General features: G+C 32.3%; 1 protein-coding gene across 1 annotated transcript; it reads left to right on the top strand.

The window, feature by feature from the left end:
- Positions 1-14962: 14962 nt before the first annotated feature.
- On the top strand, positions 14963-15574 carry LOC126882651 (protein PIF-like). Its single transcript, XM_050647625.1, has one exon. The coding sequence runs from the start codon at positions 14963-14965 to the stop codon at positions 15572-15574; it is 612 nt and encodes a 203-aa protein (XP_050503582.1).
- Positions 15575-16481: the final 907 nt, after the last annotated feature.

Consider the following 16481-nt stretch of genomic DNA (forward strand, 5'->3'; position numbering starts at 1 on the left):
GTTAGTTCTAGAAATCTTCCAGCGTTGAAAATATTATATTAACAGACCTACAATATACAGGGTGAGGCAGATAAAGGGCATATTAGAAATATCTCGAGAACTAAAGGTAAGAGAATCATGAAAATTGGAATACAGGGGTTTTGAGGTATGAACTATTTAATGAAAATATTTTGGTCTCTTTACTACTTCCGGTTATACCGGAAGTTTATTGTAACTTCGTTTTTTTAAATGAGACACCCTGTATATTTTTACACTTTTGTATTCTGCTCGATGTCTCCTTTCTTAAAATATGAGGTTTTGTAATATTATACAGGGTAGTTTAAAAGATAATTACGGTTTTTTATAAATTGTGTAGCAAACTTCACACCCTGTAGAATTGTACTGATTTGATATTAAAAACTCCATTTATGTTCAAGTGATTTTTAATACAGTGTATTATTATCTTCTTCTTCTCGTTGTCCTTATGCCCTATAAGAGCGTCGGACTTTGTTATCCCCCATCCATCTTTTACCCATTTCTTCCACGCCTTCCGGTCTCTTGCCATTTCCTTCATCTGTTGCACTGTTTTCCCTCTATTTGTCCCGATTTCCTCGATTTGTTCCATCCACCCCTTTCTAGGTCTGCCCCTTCTTCTTTTCCCCTGTCTTTTGGCATCTGTCACCTTCTTTACTAGTCTGTTCTCGTTCATCCTAGTTATATGTCCAAACCAACTCAGTTTTCTTTTTTCAATTTTTTTCTCTATTGGTTCCTGACTTAGCACGTTTCTGATGTTTTCGTTCCTTTCTCTGTCCATCTTCGTCTTTCCAGCTATTTTTCTCAGCTGCTTCATTTCTGCTGCATTTATGGCACTTTCACGTCTTTTATTTGTGACCCATGTCTCGCTTGCATATAGAAGAGTTGGTACTGTGATTGTATTATATACATGCATTTTTGTTTCCTGGCTGATTTCCCTTTTTCCCAGTATCGTATTATTAATCGCATAGTATATTTTCGTAGCTTTCTTTGTCCTATTTGCAATTTCTAGGTCTAGCTTTCCGTCATTCGATATTATTGTGCCCAGGTATTCGTAGGCCGTCACCCTCTCCAATTCTTTTTACAGAGCACTCGTGTTTCGCCTTCAATTTCCTGCTCCTGCTGACCTATTTTCATCGTCTTGCATTTGCTGATGTTTATTTCTAATTTCATTTTCTCTATTTCCTCAGTCCATACATCAATTAATCGCTGCATCTTTCTCGGGTTGTCTGCTAGGAGAACGACGTCGTCAGCATACAATAATCCTTCTATCATAACTGGTGTATATTAAGCAGAACACCCTGTATTTTTGTATTGTAATGAAATAATATTTTATAGTACTTTTTTATTTCTTAAGCATTCCCTATACCTAACTGCTTTGATTTGTAAGTTATTCGTAGTTCTTTAAGAAAAACATTAATTGCAACAAAAAGTACCTACGTGAAATTTTATTAGGTTTGCCGTGAAAATATTCAATCATAAATAATTTTTCGAAAATAAACACATATTGATCTCAACTGACCCTTAATTTATTCATACTGGTTGATATATCAAAATACCTACGTATTTAAGATTGTTGGTGTGTTTAATGTTAATAAAAACATACAATATACTATCTAGTTGGCTATGACTTTGACACTAAATATGCTTAGACATTTGCTTTGCTTAAAAATTCTAATAGCATTTCTTAAACATTCATCTTCACCTTCGGCAAAGAATTAAGGATTTGCATGAAATTTTAGTATGTTATAGTTTACTTCAAAAAACTAAGACTTGATTTTTTAAAAATTGTTTTACCGTGCCGTTTAATTACTATTAAGGGTCAAAGTTAAGTTTTAACATGGGCTCTTATGGGAATTCTTAAAAAGTTAATAACTTTTGACCCAAATTTACGATTTTTAACTATTTGTGCTTAAATTAAAGGATTTTTTGTAAGGGATAACATATTAAAAAATGAGGATTGTTTACCGTACCATTTATTTTTAATTTATTTATTATAATTAATTCCGTAATTTATTCCGCAATTTCCGTAATTTATTATAATTTATTTTTAAAAGTATTCAATACTGAAACATAGGATTTGAGTATTCTGCTATAAATGCATTGTTACCAACTTTCTCTAGCATATAAGTTTCCCCCCCTTTCCTCTGAGAGGCATACCCCGCACCGAAGTTGTAGAACGTCGTTAGCAATTCCATGATAGATGATAACCAAAAAGAGAAACTTCTCAAAATTTGCTAGAGCTGTTTCGACGAACTGGACATATAGATTACGAAAAATTTGATCGAACAAAAACTGCTGTAAACGATTAAAATGAATTAAATCTTAGTGGCACTGAGAATCTGCATATTAGTATGAACGTTCTCGTAATCTGTGTCTAGTACGTCGAAACTATTCTAGTAAACTTTAAAAAGTTTCTCTTCTTGGTTGTCGTCGATCAGGGAGTTGCAGATGATAAATTCTTATTGGTAGTAGTACATTTTTTTATACTCTCCTAGAACAAAAACTTTACTAATCAGTTCCCCATTACAAAATTTATATTAGTAATGGTAACAGAGGAACTGGAACTATAAAAATAATGTAATGTCTAATGTTTAATCAAGTTTAGTGTCAAAGCCATAGCCAACTAGGTAGAATATTGTTTGTTTTTATTAATATTTTATGCACCAACAATCTTAACAACGTAGGCATTTTGGTATCTCATCCAATATTAATAAATTAAGGGTCATTCTAGATTAACATGTATTTATTTAAAAAAATATATGATTTAATATTTTCACGGTAAACCTAATAAAATTTCAAATGTTTGTCTTAAAGAACTACGAATGACTCACAAATTAAAGAAGTTAGCTTAAGAAATAAAAAAGTACTATAAAATATTATTTCATTACAGTACAAAAATACAGGGTGTTCCATTTAAGAAAACTCAGAAAATACTCATTCCGAGTTTCGACCAACCCTATATACTAAAATTCAATATTTCGCTATATTATTAATTTTTGATAATAGTAAACTATATTAAAAATCACTTAAATATAAAGGAAGTTTTTGATAACAAATCAGTACAATTCTACAGGGTGTGAAGTTTGCTACAAAATTTATAAAAAACCGTAATTATCTTTTAAATTATCCTGTATAATATTACAAAACCTCATATTTTAAGAAATAAGACATCGAGCAGAATCCAAAAATGTAAAAATCTACAGGGTGTCCCATTTAAAAAAACGAAGTTACAATCAACTTCCGGTATAACCGGGAGTAGGAAAGAGACCGAAATATTTTCATTAAATAGTTCATACCTCAAAACCCCTGTATTCCATTTTTCATGATTCTCTTACCTTTAGTTCTCGAGATATTTCTAATAGGCCCTTTATCTGACTCACCCTATATAGACTTGGACTTGAATATACTTTTTCTTCAGAAGATCTGAAAGAAAAGTATAGAACTTTGTTGATCTATTGTTTCGTCTTGAATATTAGTATACACCACATTCATATAAATAAAATACTATGAATTATGATCTGGATTCTAATAAAGAATTCTGAATTATAGTCAACACTGTATCCTAGCAAGCTTCTTCATATGATGATATTTTGTAGTTAAATTTTATTGAACATTCATATAACTACAACTGATTACATAAGTTTATCATGACTGATAATAAAAATCAAAAACATTAATATGAAAATGAGAATAATATTACGGCGCGCCCACGAATTAAATCATCTATCTCTCAGAGGTAAATTTATTCGTCACATTAGACTCGCTGAATATAAATTATGCAACAACGTTGAAGAATGAGACAAATGATAAATTTTGAGGTGATTTCATCAACCCCGGAATTCAAACATTACGAAAATCAGTTAATTCTTTTATACGTGAAATAATGTCAAAAAGGAGTTTACAATAATTGGTAAATGTGTTTTGGGAACATTATTTCTTTATACAATAAACATACCCCAGGCAACCAAGTGACGTCAAGAACGTCGATGAAACGTCAGTTCTTGGTGGAATATAGGTATACACGTGGTTGAACATTCCGTCATATCGACGTCTTTTGTATGTGATTTTAAATACGTAAGATTAATGACGTTAAAATACGTTTAAAAGGCGTTTTCATTTCAGACAGCCTAAGTCTGACGTCAAGAAATTGGGAGGAGCTTAAAAATTACAAAACGAAGTTTAGGTTATGTTTCTATCGTCGTTGTCGTTTCATTTGTTTGTCTTGTCGTATTTTGCCTTTTTGGATTCATTTAGATTTTGTTGGCTGTTTTTTGTGTATTTTTTAAAACTTTTGTTTGTCATTTGTGAATTTTATAAATTTACCACAATGCAAAGTGATTATTTAAGGAAATTATTATTGGAAACTCCGCAGATGTTGGAGAAAGGTGGGCGAAACAATTTTTATTTACTATTCATTTTTCCCTGATATTTATCAATATTGATGAATTTTGCAAGCAATAACATTATTTATTTTATTGTTTTAGATATTCATTGAAGCTGAAAATAATTAGAGATTTAGATCCATATACAATTCAGTCATCAGAATTGAATTTCACAGTAAAGTTATCCCACCATCACTATTATAGATGTTTATACATATCTGGTGGAGTCTCACAGTTACTACTCTAAGTAGCAGATGAAAGCATATAGAAGCCTTCAGGCAGATAAAAGCCTTCACAGCTGGATTTGTTTTAAAAGTTTGAGTAAAAATTGTTAATGATTTCTATATTATTGTTGGAAAGGTAAGCCTTTATTTTATTTATTCACCATTAAGAAATATATGGATAACAGTATTAGTGTCTTTTGGATAAATTGGTTTTAAATATTAGATTTATTTACTTTTATAGGTATATCTATATGAAACCAGACATATTGTCCTAATTTGTAAACTATGTAACTCCATATTTCTCTGAAAATGAGTCATTACTGCCATTTATTTGAAAAAATCCCTACTCGTTTAAAAAAGGATGCACATGCATATTTTTACCAGAAGAGTAAATAGTGACATCTTCGTATACACTGTATCTCCCTTGCGGCAAATTTAGTACGAAAAATTTGTAACTCCCCAGTTTGTCATACCACACGACTGACCTCACTGTTTAGAAAGTGATATTTTCAAGGAAAAGTTGGTGGTAAATAATATTAAATACACTTATTAAACAATGTAGGTACAAATGTTAGTGATATGTGTACCTATATATAAATTATTTCATTTTAGCATCCTATCTCTTAAAATGGGAGATACGTAGTATTCAGATTAGTCATATTTAGAGAAATAATTTTTTGTGACTCTGTAAAATTTTGATAAATGGAGTTACGCAGTTTACAGATTAGGTAGACGACATGTAATAATTGCTATGATGGAAAAGAGAATAATAAACAGTCATGATTGTTTGTTCTAAAATTATATTATATGAATGTCTGATTTTAAAATATTCTCAATCATTGTAAAGAATGCAAATACTCTAATAAAAATAAATTTTTGTAGTTGAAGCATTCCCACAAAGATAAAATATTTTTTTTAGGTGAAGCATTCCCAAAAAGCTAATGTTAAACCACTAGATGCTTGTGGGTGATACCCAGTTCCAATGGCATAGCAAATGCACATTGTATATGTATGGCCGGTAATAGTGAAGTTTGCAGCCATATTGCAGCTGAGTATGCCCACAGCAAGACAGAAAAAGAAGAACCCAATGCATGTACGGATGTTACAGCTATGTACATTCTCTGATGAACAACTAATGAGTTTTGAAACTGTTCGGTCAGAGTGCTTGTTGCGCTCTCTAAACGAACTGAAATATAAGACGGTTTTGGCTTCATGTTGCTGCGATATGAAAATGGTTAGTCATTTTTAACTATAATGTACTTCTTCATCATGAGTATTTATGTATAGGACTTTTCATTCACAGTCATTTGTTTCGAGCTTCTGTCATGTGTCACGTAATATTAATATATCTACGTCATACGTTATTGATATATACGAATGGTACAAACCAAAGACGTATGGCGTAGATATATTAATATTATGTGACACATGACAGAAACTCAAAACAAATGACAGTCGATGAAAAGCCCTATTAGTCTTTTAAGTGTGTATTATCAGATATCACGTGTAAATTGTTTTTATTATTTTAAGTTGGTCATTACAGTTCCTTAAATCAAAAAACATATTTTTCAGGTGTCTGTAGATCTTTTTGTATGCAAAAATTTGTAATAATTATTTGAAATCAATTTGAGGATTATAAGAGTATGGAAATATATGTAAGAACACAGACTATTATAGTTTTGTCCTATTTTTTATCATTCAATCGTCTTCCTTAAAATGTATAAATATAAAGCAGATAGTTTTCATTGAAATTCAATATATTGGGTCTTATTTGTATGTATTCATTTCTAACTAAAGGTACGATTCCGACAACGACTGCAGACGGCAACTGCAAACATCAGTTGCACTAGTTGCAGTTCTCTGCGTTATGGACGTTACTACTTTGCACTATGTATCTGTATGAGACTGATTCCGACATCTGAGTGCAACTGCTGTCCGACAGAATGTCAGTTGCTAATAATTATGCAAATTAATAGTGCAAAATAATGACATCTGTCATGGTGACAACTGTAACTGCCGTCTGCAGTCGTTGTCGGAATCGTACCTTTAAAGTGTGTGGTATAATTATAATAATTATATATATATATATATATATATATATATATATATATATATATATATATATTATATTACTTAAATGGTTTAAACTTAAGTTTGTTATTAAATTTGGACTTAAATGTTTAATTTGTTAATAAATTATTTATTAGTTTATATGTTGTTTCACTTTTGACACAGTAAATACTTATATTATCAAAAGTGAAAATTCTATGTATGTTATATGTGTTGCGTTGAGGATATTGTAATTCTATGCATTTTAACGAGCCTTCCATTTGGTTTTACTTAAATGGAAAAATTGCAATACTAACAATGCCCATACGAATAACTGAATGGGTCTGCCAAATAACGTTGTAAGCGCCACATGGTTGGTTTTTGAGAAGTCAAAGAAAAATTTTAATATTGTGATAATGGTGAGTTTATACATTTTAAGGGTTAGTAATACAGTTTTTAAATACGAAATACAAACTGTATTACTCACCTTTAAAATGTATAAACTCACCATTATCACAATGTAAAACTTTTTCTTTGACTTCTCAAAAACAAACCATGTGGCGGACCCATTCAGTTATTGTGTATTTCTAAAACCATAAAATGAAAAATAAATCTAAAAACGACGCAAAATCGACGTAAAAACTACGTTTTTCATATCACGTATTTAAAACGTGAATTATGGTGGGACAAATCGACGTGAAAACTACGTTTTTCATATAACGTATTTAAAACGTGATAAAAATGACGTGAATTATGGTAGGACATATTCACGTGATTTTCGACGTCGAAAAAACGTGATAAACTGACGTCGTTTGGTGATAATTATGACGTTTTTTCAACGGTTTTTTCAACTGGGACATAGGTTGTTTTATTAATAATTGAAAATATTTTAACTGTAAATTCTTGGGCTCAAATTGTTAACATTTAATCCAAATCACCTAGTCCGAAAATGCCTAAGGCAGCTGGAGCTCTTTGAAAATATCGTCTTATAATTAGTTTTTTTTTAAATACCTCCAGAACGCTTCTATTTAGAAAAAACGAAATCTGGTACTGCTATTTATCTTGCACAGATAAATTGATTCCATTAATTACGAATTTGTAGTACCGGTCATAGGTGTCCATTTTGGGTAGGGCAACGGTTATTTTTTCGCTTAACTTTAACGGTATCGCTTAATATTTTTGACTAGAACTTTTAAGCATTTTTGACACTGCATTGTTTGCTTTAAGTCTGTAGAATAAACCGTTTTCTAAAAAAATAAATTTGAAAATTTTGCATTGTTTTGAACTTGAAAAAATTAAAAAAAAAAAACTATTTAAAAAACGAAAACTGTTACGTTTATTTACCTTCCAGATATGAATCGATTTCATCAATTGCGAATTTCTAGTACCGGTCAGATGCGTCTGTTTTGGGTAGTTTAACGGTTATTTTATGGCATTCTTTTTGTGCCTTTAATTTTTAATCAGTTTTGACACTAGATTATTATGTTATGAAGTATTCTAGTACTTGAAAATAAGCAATATTGCTAAACTGCATTCATCGGTGTGAGTCAAGCTTTTGACAAGGTGTGGCACCAGGGAATGCTATATAAACTAAAAAATGACCTACACGAGATCATTTATGACATACTATACTCATACTTGAAAGAAATATATTTCATATGAAGACGAAATAACCGCTCTACATCTCATAAAGGCGGACGTTCCTCAAGATAGCGTTCTTGGGCCGATCCTTTATCTACTATTTACCTCGGATTTGCCTACTGACAATAAAGTACATACAGCCACATTTGAATTGCGATACCGCAATAATGGCGTTACATTCAGATCCCGTTGTTGCAGCAGAACAACTCCAAGGAAAATTAAATAAAGTCCAGGAATGGACTAAAAACTGGAAGATAAAACTTAATGAATCTAAATCAAGCCAGCTAGTATTCACTAAATTCCATCGCGATTCTCCTTAAATATTACTCAGAAATGCTCCCCTTCCAACGGTAGATACCTACAGTAAAGTACTTAGGCTTACATATGGACAAGAGACTCACTTGGAAAACTCATATGTGGAAAAAAAAAAGAAAAAATCTTGATACCACATATAAAAAATACTATTGGTTACACAGCTACAAGCTACAAGCCAATTTGGACTTATGGAATTCAGTTGTGGGGCACTGCTTCAAAATACAACCTAGCAATCATGGACCGATTTCAAAACAAGGTGTTACGAGCAATAACTGATGCGCCATGGATTGTAAGCAGCAAAGACATTGTACAAGACCTTCAAGTGCCAACTATGAGTGAAGTGATAGTGTCACACAGTGATAAATATTTACATGACTAGAGAACCACCCAAATGTGTTAGCGTTAAATTTATTGGACAATAGTCAACAAATTAGACGCCTTAAGCAAAAATTAGTATTAAGTTTACCCTTCTTAAGTTAAGAAACACTGATTGTAATCGTAATTGTCATATTTATTGAAATATTTCTCTTCGCGCCAATATTGTAAATTTCAACAAATATGTTTATGGTTTCTTTTTGACTGATTACACAGTAGACGAACAAAAAAATTCTAGTACTAAAAGTTACTATTTATTGCTTTAAGTCGGTAAAATACACCGTTATTTTTGAAAATTTCTTTCAAATTCAAAAAACGAAAAATTTTCCTATCGTTTTTTTCTAGAAAACAGTATTTACTTAAAGCAAGAGGACCTTGTAGTACTTGAATAACTCACAATTTAATATTCCAATGTGAAAAATATTTAAAAGTTAGTGACAAAAATGTTATGCGATAAAACTACCGTTTCCCTACCCAAAAGGGATAGGCCAGGGTAATAAGACAAAAATATACCCTGTTCGTGACACTTTAACAGCCAGGGTACTGTCGCGTTTTTTCGACGGGTAATACCTATAAGAAAAAATTGTAACTATTTCCTGCGTAGGATCTGACGTCCATTTTTATTTATAAACAATTTAGTGTCAAAAACGTCCTTTTTTCCTTTTTTTTTTCAAATAAATTGAAAACAGTGAAACATATGGTTTTTTAGTACACAAATCTTCGAGAGCATGGAAAAAGCTTTAAAATGGCGTATCATAAAGTTTGATATACTCATTTATTGAAATTAATATAACTGCGAAAAAAGGTCGGAATTTAAAAAAAAATAATTGCGCAATAACTATTGTAAAAATAAGTATAGAGCTTTGAAATTTTTGTCAAATGAGGGTTCTTTGGTGCTTAATATTTGACAAAAACTTCAAAGCGATTCATTCAATTGTTTAAATTTTATTCAAATTGTTTTTCCCAGAGAGCCTTTTTTGCAATAACATAAGTCAGAAAAAAAAATATGTTAGAACCATTCTACAGGTGTCAAATCAAAGAGCATGAACTAAAATTTCAAATTGGTTTAAAAAAAAGTGAATAAAAAATGCATTTATTAGTAATAAATAATTACGCAAAAGGTTCGTCAATTTTTAGGATAGAAGAATTATGAGGGTTTCCTGGGTCGATAGAGTTACGAACAACGAAGTACTGAGAAGAATGGGTAAAGAGAAGGAAGTTGAACTTACAATTAAAGAAAGAAAACTACAGCATCTCGGACATGTGATGCGGGGCGAGAAGTATGGCATCCTTCGACTCATAATGCAAGGAAAGATAGATGGCAGAAGAAGCATCGGAAGAAGACGAATTTCATGTCTGAAGAACTTGAGAGAATGGTTTGGATGCAGCTCAAAACAACTATTTAGAGCTACTGCCTCAAAAATTAAAATAGCTATGATGATTGCCAATCTCCGTAGCGGATATGGCACCTGAAGAAGAGGAATCGTCAATTTTTCTTTCTTTGAATCATTTAAACTTTTTGAATCACTTTTAAAAAAAAAATCTATTTTTTACCTATTTTTTAGGTGCATAACTACCAAGTAATGTTATTTATATGATAATTGATGAAAAATTGTGGTAAATATATACAAGAATAAAAAACCGCTAAACGCCGTAAAAATGAGTGGCGCATAAAATATTCCAGCTACAAAAGATCTGATATGAATATTACGTGGCGCGAAAATGGATTTTCATTTGATGCAAAACAAAATTCTAGTTTTATTTTAAAAGATTTTTCCATAATATTTGCTAAATTTGAAGTAAACGCGCCACAAAAGAGTAACTTTGATACAGTTTGAATTATGAAACTCTTTTGTGGCGCGTTTACTTCAAATTTAGCAAATATTATGGAAAAATCTTTTAAAATAAAACTAGAATTTTGTTTTGCATCAAATTAAAATCCATTTTCGCGCCACGTAATATTCATATCAGATCTTTTGTAGCTGGAATATTTTATGCGCCACTCATTTTTACGGCGTTTAGCGGTTTTTTATTCTTGTATCAAGAGTTTTTCAAAGTTATTTATAAATTAAATGTATGAAGTTGAATGCAATGTTCCTCTATTACCCGTCAAGCTTTATAAATGGTCACCTTTGTTGCATTATCTCCCAAATGATCTAGTGTCCATCGAATGTACAGTAGATTTTTTTTTATTCGAAATAGATTGAAAAAAAATTGAGATGGCCGGTAAATGAAGTCGGATTGCCCGTTGCCAGATCAAATTTAGCGTCGTAACCACTACAACTACATAAACCATTTCGGGAATAATCGTTAATTGGATTATACTTTTGTAGCTTAAAAACTTCTAAACGGCTTAACCGATTTTGATCAGTAAACATGAGTTTGAAACGTATTGACCAGTAGTATCTGATGGATCTAAGGTCAAGTATGAAAATTGAAGCTATTACAGGAATTATTGAGCTTGAGAAACCGTTTTTCCCACAGGAAATAGATTTTATCATACTTATGAAGCCTATAACCTAAAAAATTCAAATTTTCCGGGATATGAGGTATACACCGTTAAATTCGTCTGGAGTACTTCTATAAACGCTAAGTTACTGGCGCAATTTGTAGGTTGAAATGTTGAGTAATTGTCGAAAAACCAAAATTTTCAAAGTTTAGTTTTTCAGTTTTTCGGCTATACTGAGCCGTGTGTATGTCTGATTCTGACGGCTTAGACACCATTTGAAAGCTTAAGTCAACACTATTAATTTGATGTATTTGCGGTTCTCCTGGCTCTTCTTGATCCGAATATATATACCCCCAAAACATATGCCGTTTTGTACCTACCAAGTCCTATAGCTGGCTTATGGGTGGTCAAAAGTCACAAACTACACCGGTTCTAAATCGGCCCTGACCCCCTCTTCAAACACCACAGAGGAAAAATATCAAATCGGTTTAACTTTCAAACACACATACATATATATCCACAAACATTTTCCCTTTTTTAAATAAAAATTAAGTCACATTTCTAAGCTCTATACTCTATAACTTTTGAATGGTATAACCGATTTTCAGCCGTAAAATCGACACCCTTGGACCAAAATGGATGGTTGACATATGAATGGGTGAGTCTTTTTCTGAACTTGAAGATGGGAGTTGGCACAATTTTCAATTCAGTCAGATTTAGAAAATTGAAAATTTCGTGTATATAATAGTGTCGCGTGTAGGGGGTGTATTTCTGCGCCACTGGCGAGAACTGCCGTTCTCTGGTAATTTTTTCGATATAAAACTAACAGCTTCGATAACCAATAAATCGAAAACTATTAATTTTATCAAAAAAATGTATAATGAACATTTTTTGCTTATAATTAATATTTTTACCAGCATTTGCGGTCAAAATATAATAAAAAATTTCCACCCTCGAGATGAGGTGGCAACCACCCCATGGTAAAAGCGTCTTTCGGCATCATATAGATTTTGATCCTTGGACTATCCACTAATTTCAGTTTCAGTTTCAGTTTCAGAAAAATTTCAGTTCCTGGACTAATGATACTTTTGGAGCTCTATAACTTCTGAACGGTTTACCTGATGTTGGTTGATCACTAAACATGAATTTGAAACGTATTGACAAGTAGTATCTGACCAGCATCCAAGATCGAGTATGATAACTGACCGTATTACAGGAATTATTGAGCTTGAAAAACCGTTTTTCCCATAAGAAATAGATTTGATTATACTTATGAAGCTTATAACTTAAAAATTCGAATTTTCCCAGATATGAGGTATACACCATTAGACGCATCCTGAGTCCTTCTACAAACGCTCAGTTATTGGCGCAATTCGTAGGTTGAAATTTTGAGTAATTGTCGAAAAACCAAAATTTTCAAAGTTTAATTTTTCAGTTTTTTGGCTATGGCGAGCAGTGTGTATGTCTCAGCTTGATCTCTTTGGCGCCACTTGAAAGCTTAACTCAACCCTATTGATTTGGTGGATTTGCGGTTTTCCTGTCTTTCCTTGAACCTAAGATATATACGCCCAAAAAATATGCTATTTTGTATCTACCTAGTCCTCTAGCTGGCTTACGGGTAGTCAGAAGTCAAAAATTAGACCGGTTCTGAATCGGCCCTCACAACTTCTTGAAACACAGAAAAAAAAAAATTCTGATCGGTGTAACTTTTCCACACACATACATACATACATACATACATACATATCCACAAACATTTTCCATTTTTTAAATAAAAATTGAGTCATATTTCTGAGCTCGATAACTTTTGAATGGTATAACCGATTTTCAAAATTAAACATGCGTTGGAAAGGTAATGATCTGTGCTATCAGAAGCCGTAAAGGTCGGGCTTAAATTTTTGAAATTTTTGGGAGTTTTGGGGACGAGAACGAAAAACAGGCTTTAAATGGGAAGGGCCGTAAAATCCACACCCTTGGACCAAAATGGAGAGGTAACATATGGATGGACGAGTCTTTTCCTAAACTTTAAGATGGGATTTGGCCCAATTTTAAATTCAGTCAGGTTTAGAAAATCGAAAATTTCGTGTATATATAGTGTCGCTTGTAGGGGTGTTGTGCGCCACTGGTGAGAACTGTCGTTCTCTGTGGATAATTTATGTAGAATTGTAAATATTTTACCTTAATTTTTAAGACTCCTGTGTATAATTTTTCTTAATTATTATTACGAAAACGAAATAAGAGTCTTACGCATAAGAACGCATGTGAGGATTAGCTTGGGGATCGAGAATCGGAGTTAGCTGAGACGCAAGATAAACATAAGTAGCCGCCTTGACTAATTTTATTGGTTTTCGTTTATTGGAAAAAGTCGGTACATACTTTGATCCAATTGTAATAGGTTAAAACAGAAAAGGGAGATTATATATAAGAGAATTTGTTTTAGCGTAGGGATGCGAGAGGCAGTCGATTTTAAAATTCGAATGAGGAAAGAGGTTGTATTTGGCAATAATCGAAAGGACGCGAAGTTTAATACGTACTTATATATTGACAAGCTGATCATATAATAAGTAGATAAACGCGATTATTTCAAAGACATTTTCTTTTGTGAGAAATTGTAAAATTTTAGTCGCAATTTAATTTAATTTAATTTAATTTAATTTAACACAAACACTTTTACATTTCGTCAATTTAATAGTATCTACAATTTAGTTATCTATTTTATTAATTAAAACTGTTAAACATCACACGGACTTTTATTACAATTGTCTTTAAGGAATCCCATATTTTGGGGGCTTAATCGCAGATCTAAGAAAGACAATTTCGTTATAAAGTTCGCGAAATACCGTAAAGTGATGTGTTATTTAAAAAATCGGCTCAAGTGACGTGACGTAATTTTTGGAAACTGTTTATGACTGTTCGTGAAACGTGGAAACTGCTGGTGACTTTCGGACTTTTTAAACTTTAAACTATTGGTGACTTTCGTACTTTGGGAAACTGTTGGTGAATTGTTGTGCTGGTGGAGTAGCAGGCTAGTACAGTGTAGACGACGCTGTTTAGGCAAATACGACGGCTGTTTGGGCAGTGGCGACGACGACGCCGAGACGCAATCATAAAAAGCAGTATTACCAAGGAGAAATCAGGTGTGTTTGTTCCAATATTTTAAAAGTAGATACGACACTTTATTCTGTTGTCTGCAAAGTAGAAACCTGACCAAAGATTATTTTTTTCGAGGATCTGTGAACTGGAACTTTGACGATAAACAGTGAATGTTGAGAAAGAACTATCATAAAGTTATTAAACGATTAACTTTTTGTTTTGTTTTTTTTTTGTTCTTTTATTTTAATAAATCGTAACTTTGTTACTATTTGTAGTAAATATTGATAATTTTGAAGCAAAAGCGGCTACAATTCTACAGTTCACATTAATACAATTTGTATACGGGGAAAAATAATCTAACTTTTTACTTAAGAGATAATCTATATTTTTTTTTTTTTTTATTATATATCTTTTTTAAAATGCAGTCTAAGCAAACTCTTAACGATTTTCCAAAAATTAGTTTAAACCTTAAAAATTCGGCATTAAATGCGGTTAAGGCCTTGCATGTTGTTGCATATGGTGATAAAGGCTTGCCGCGACAAACAAGGAAGAACTTGCGGAATTTTACAAATTTTTCGTGGGATAAAGAATCCGAGGAATATTCTACAAAAATAGACGACGTAAAAAATAAACTAAGTATGCCCGACTTAGTAGCAGTTGGCAATGTTTTGGATCTGAACTACGCTGGTTCAGAGGACGACGTGATTGAACGTATTTGTTCATTTTTGAACGACTTCAATTTTGACGACGAGAATGACGATGAAGACGAAGACGCTAGCGACGATGATGGTGATAAAGACGTTTATCACAAGGAAAACGGTAAAGACGTTACCAAAGACGATGGCTATAATGAGGATAATGACGGAAATAGTGATAAAAACGCTTATCACGAGCAAGAAGGTAAAGACGTTACCGACTACGATAATAATGATGACGATATGGTAGATGAAAGAACGATGGATTTATATACGGGGAATAGATCAAAATCAAACAAAATGACGAGAGGTAGACTGAATGATTCATTTGCTTAAGTTTTAGAGACATAGAGGACAGTATAAGAACTTTCGAAGGAAAAGACGATTATCCCATAGGAAAATGGATCGCTGATTTTGAAGAAATTTCCAATCTGATGTGATGGAATGATTTGTAAATTCTAATTTTTGCTAAACGATCTCTAAAAGGAAATTACAAACAAAAGAGATCCCATTCATAATTCTCCTATAAATAACCGTTCCAAAGTTACGGAGGTAGCATAGTATAGTTAGTCCAAAAAAGGCCTAACCCCGTCATCCAAAATAACAGTTTTCCTCCAACACCAAATTGTTCTATATGGTCCACGTATTGTTCAGTAAAAAGTTACACCATTTTGAAAGTCAGGTTTGGGGGAGGGGGAGGAGCGAAGTCGGTAAATTAGTAGTTTTTAGGTTTTTCGTCAATATTTCTATACCTAAGCGGTTTAGCGTGAACAATATTCTATACAAAAATTTTCTACATTAAATTTGAAACGAAAATTTTAGTGTTGGAAAGATATTCATACGACATTGTCCATAGAAAGCTCAGAGTGGGTTTCTTCGTACCAGAGATTTATATGGCCTAGGCCTGTAGCAGCCTCTTGAAGGTGGTGAGGTGGACGTTCCTTCACGGGCTCAACAGTAACATACCACCGGCCATTGAAATAGCAAATTATATTATTATTTAGAAAACACAATCCTGTTAAAAAAAATTAGTTTCCTCAGTAATAATATTATAATTTGCCCAAAAAATGTAAAAAATATAAAAAACCTCCACTTTACACCTTCCGGAACTCCGGAACCGTTGATTTTAGAACAATTATGCATAGGACCTTTTTGGTTTTAAATGTAATATAGAACATTTTTGTAAAGAATATTGTTCACGCTAAACCGCTTACGTTTAGAAATGTAGACGAAAAACGTAAAA

This window comes from Diabrotica virgifera, chromosome 3 (genome assembly GCF_917563875.1).
Source record: "Diabrotica virgifera virgifera chromosome 3, PGI_DIABVI_V3a".
Taxonomy (NCBI): domain Eukaryota; kingdom Metazoa; phylum Arthropoda; class Insecta; order Coleoptera; family Chrysomelidae; genus Diabrotica; species Diabrotica virgifera.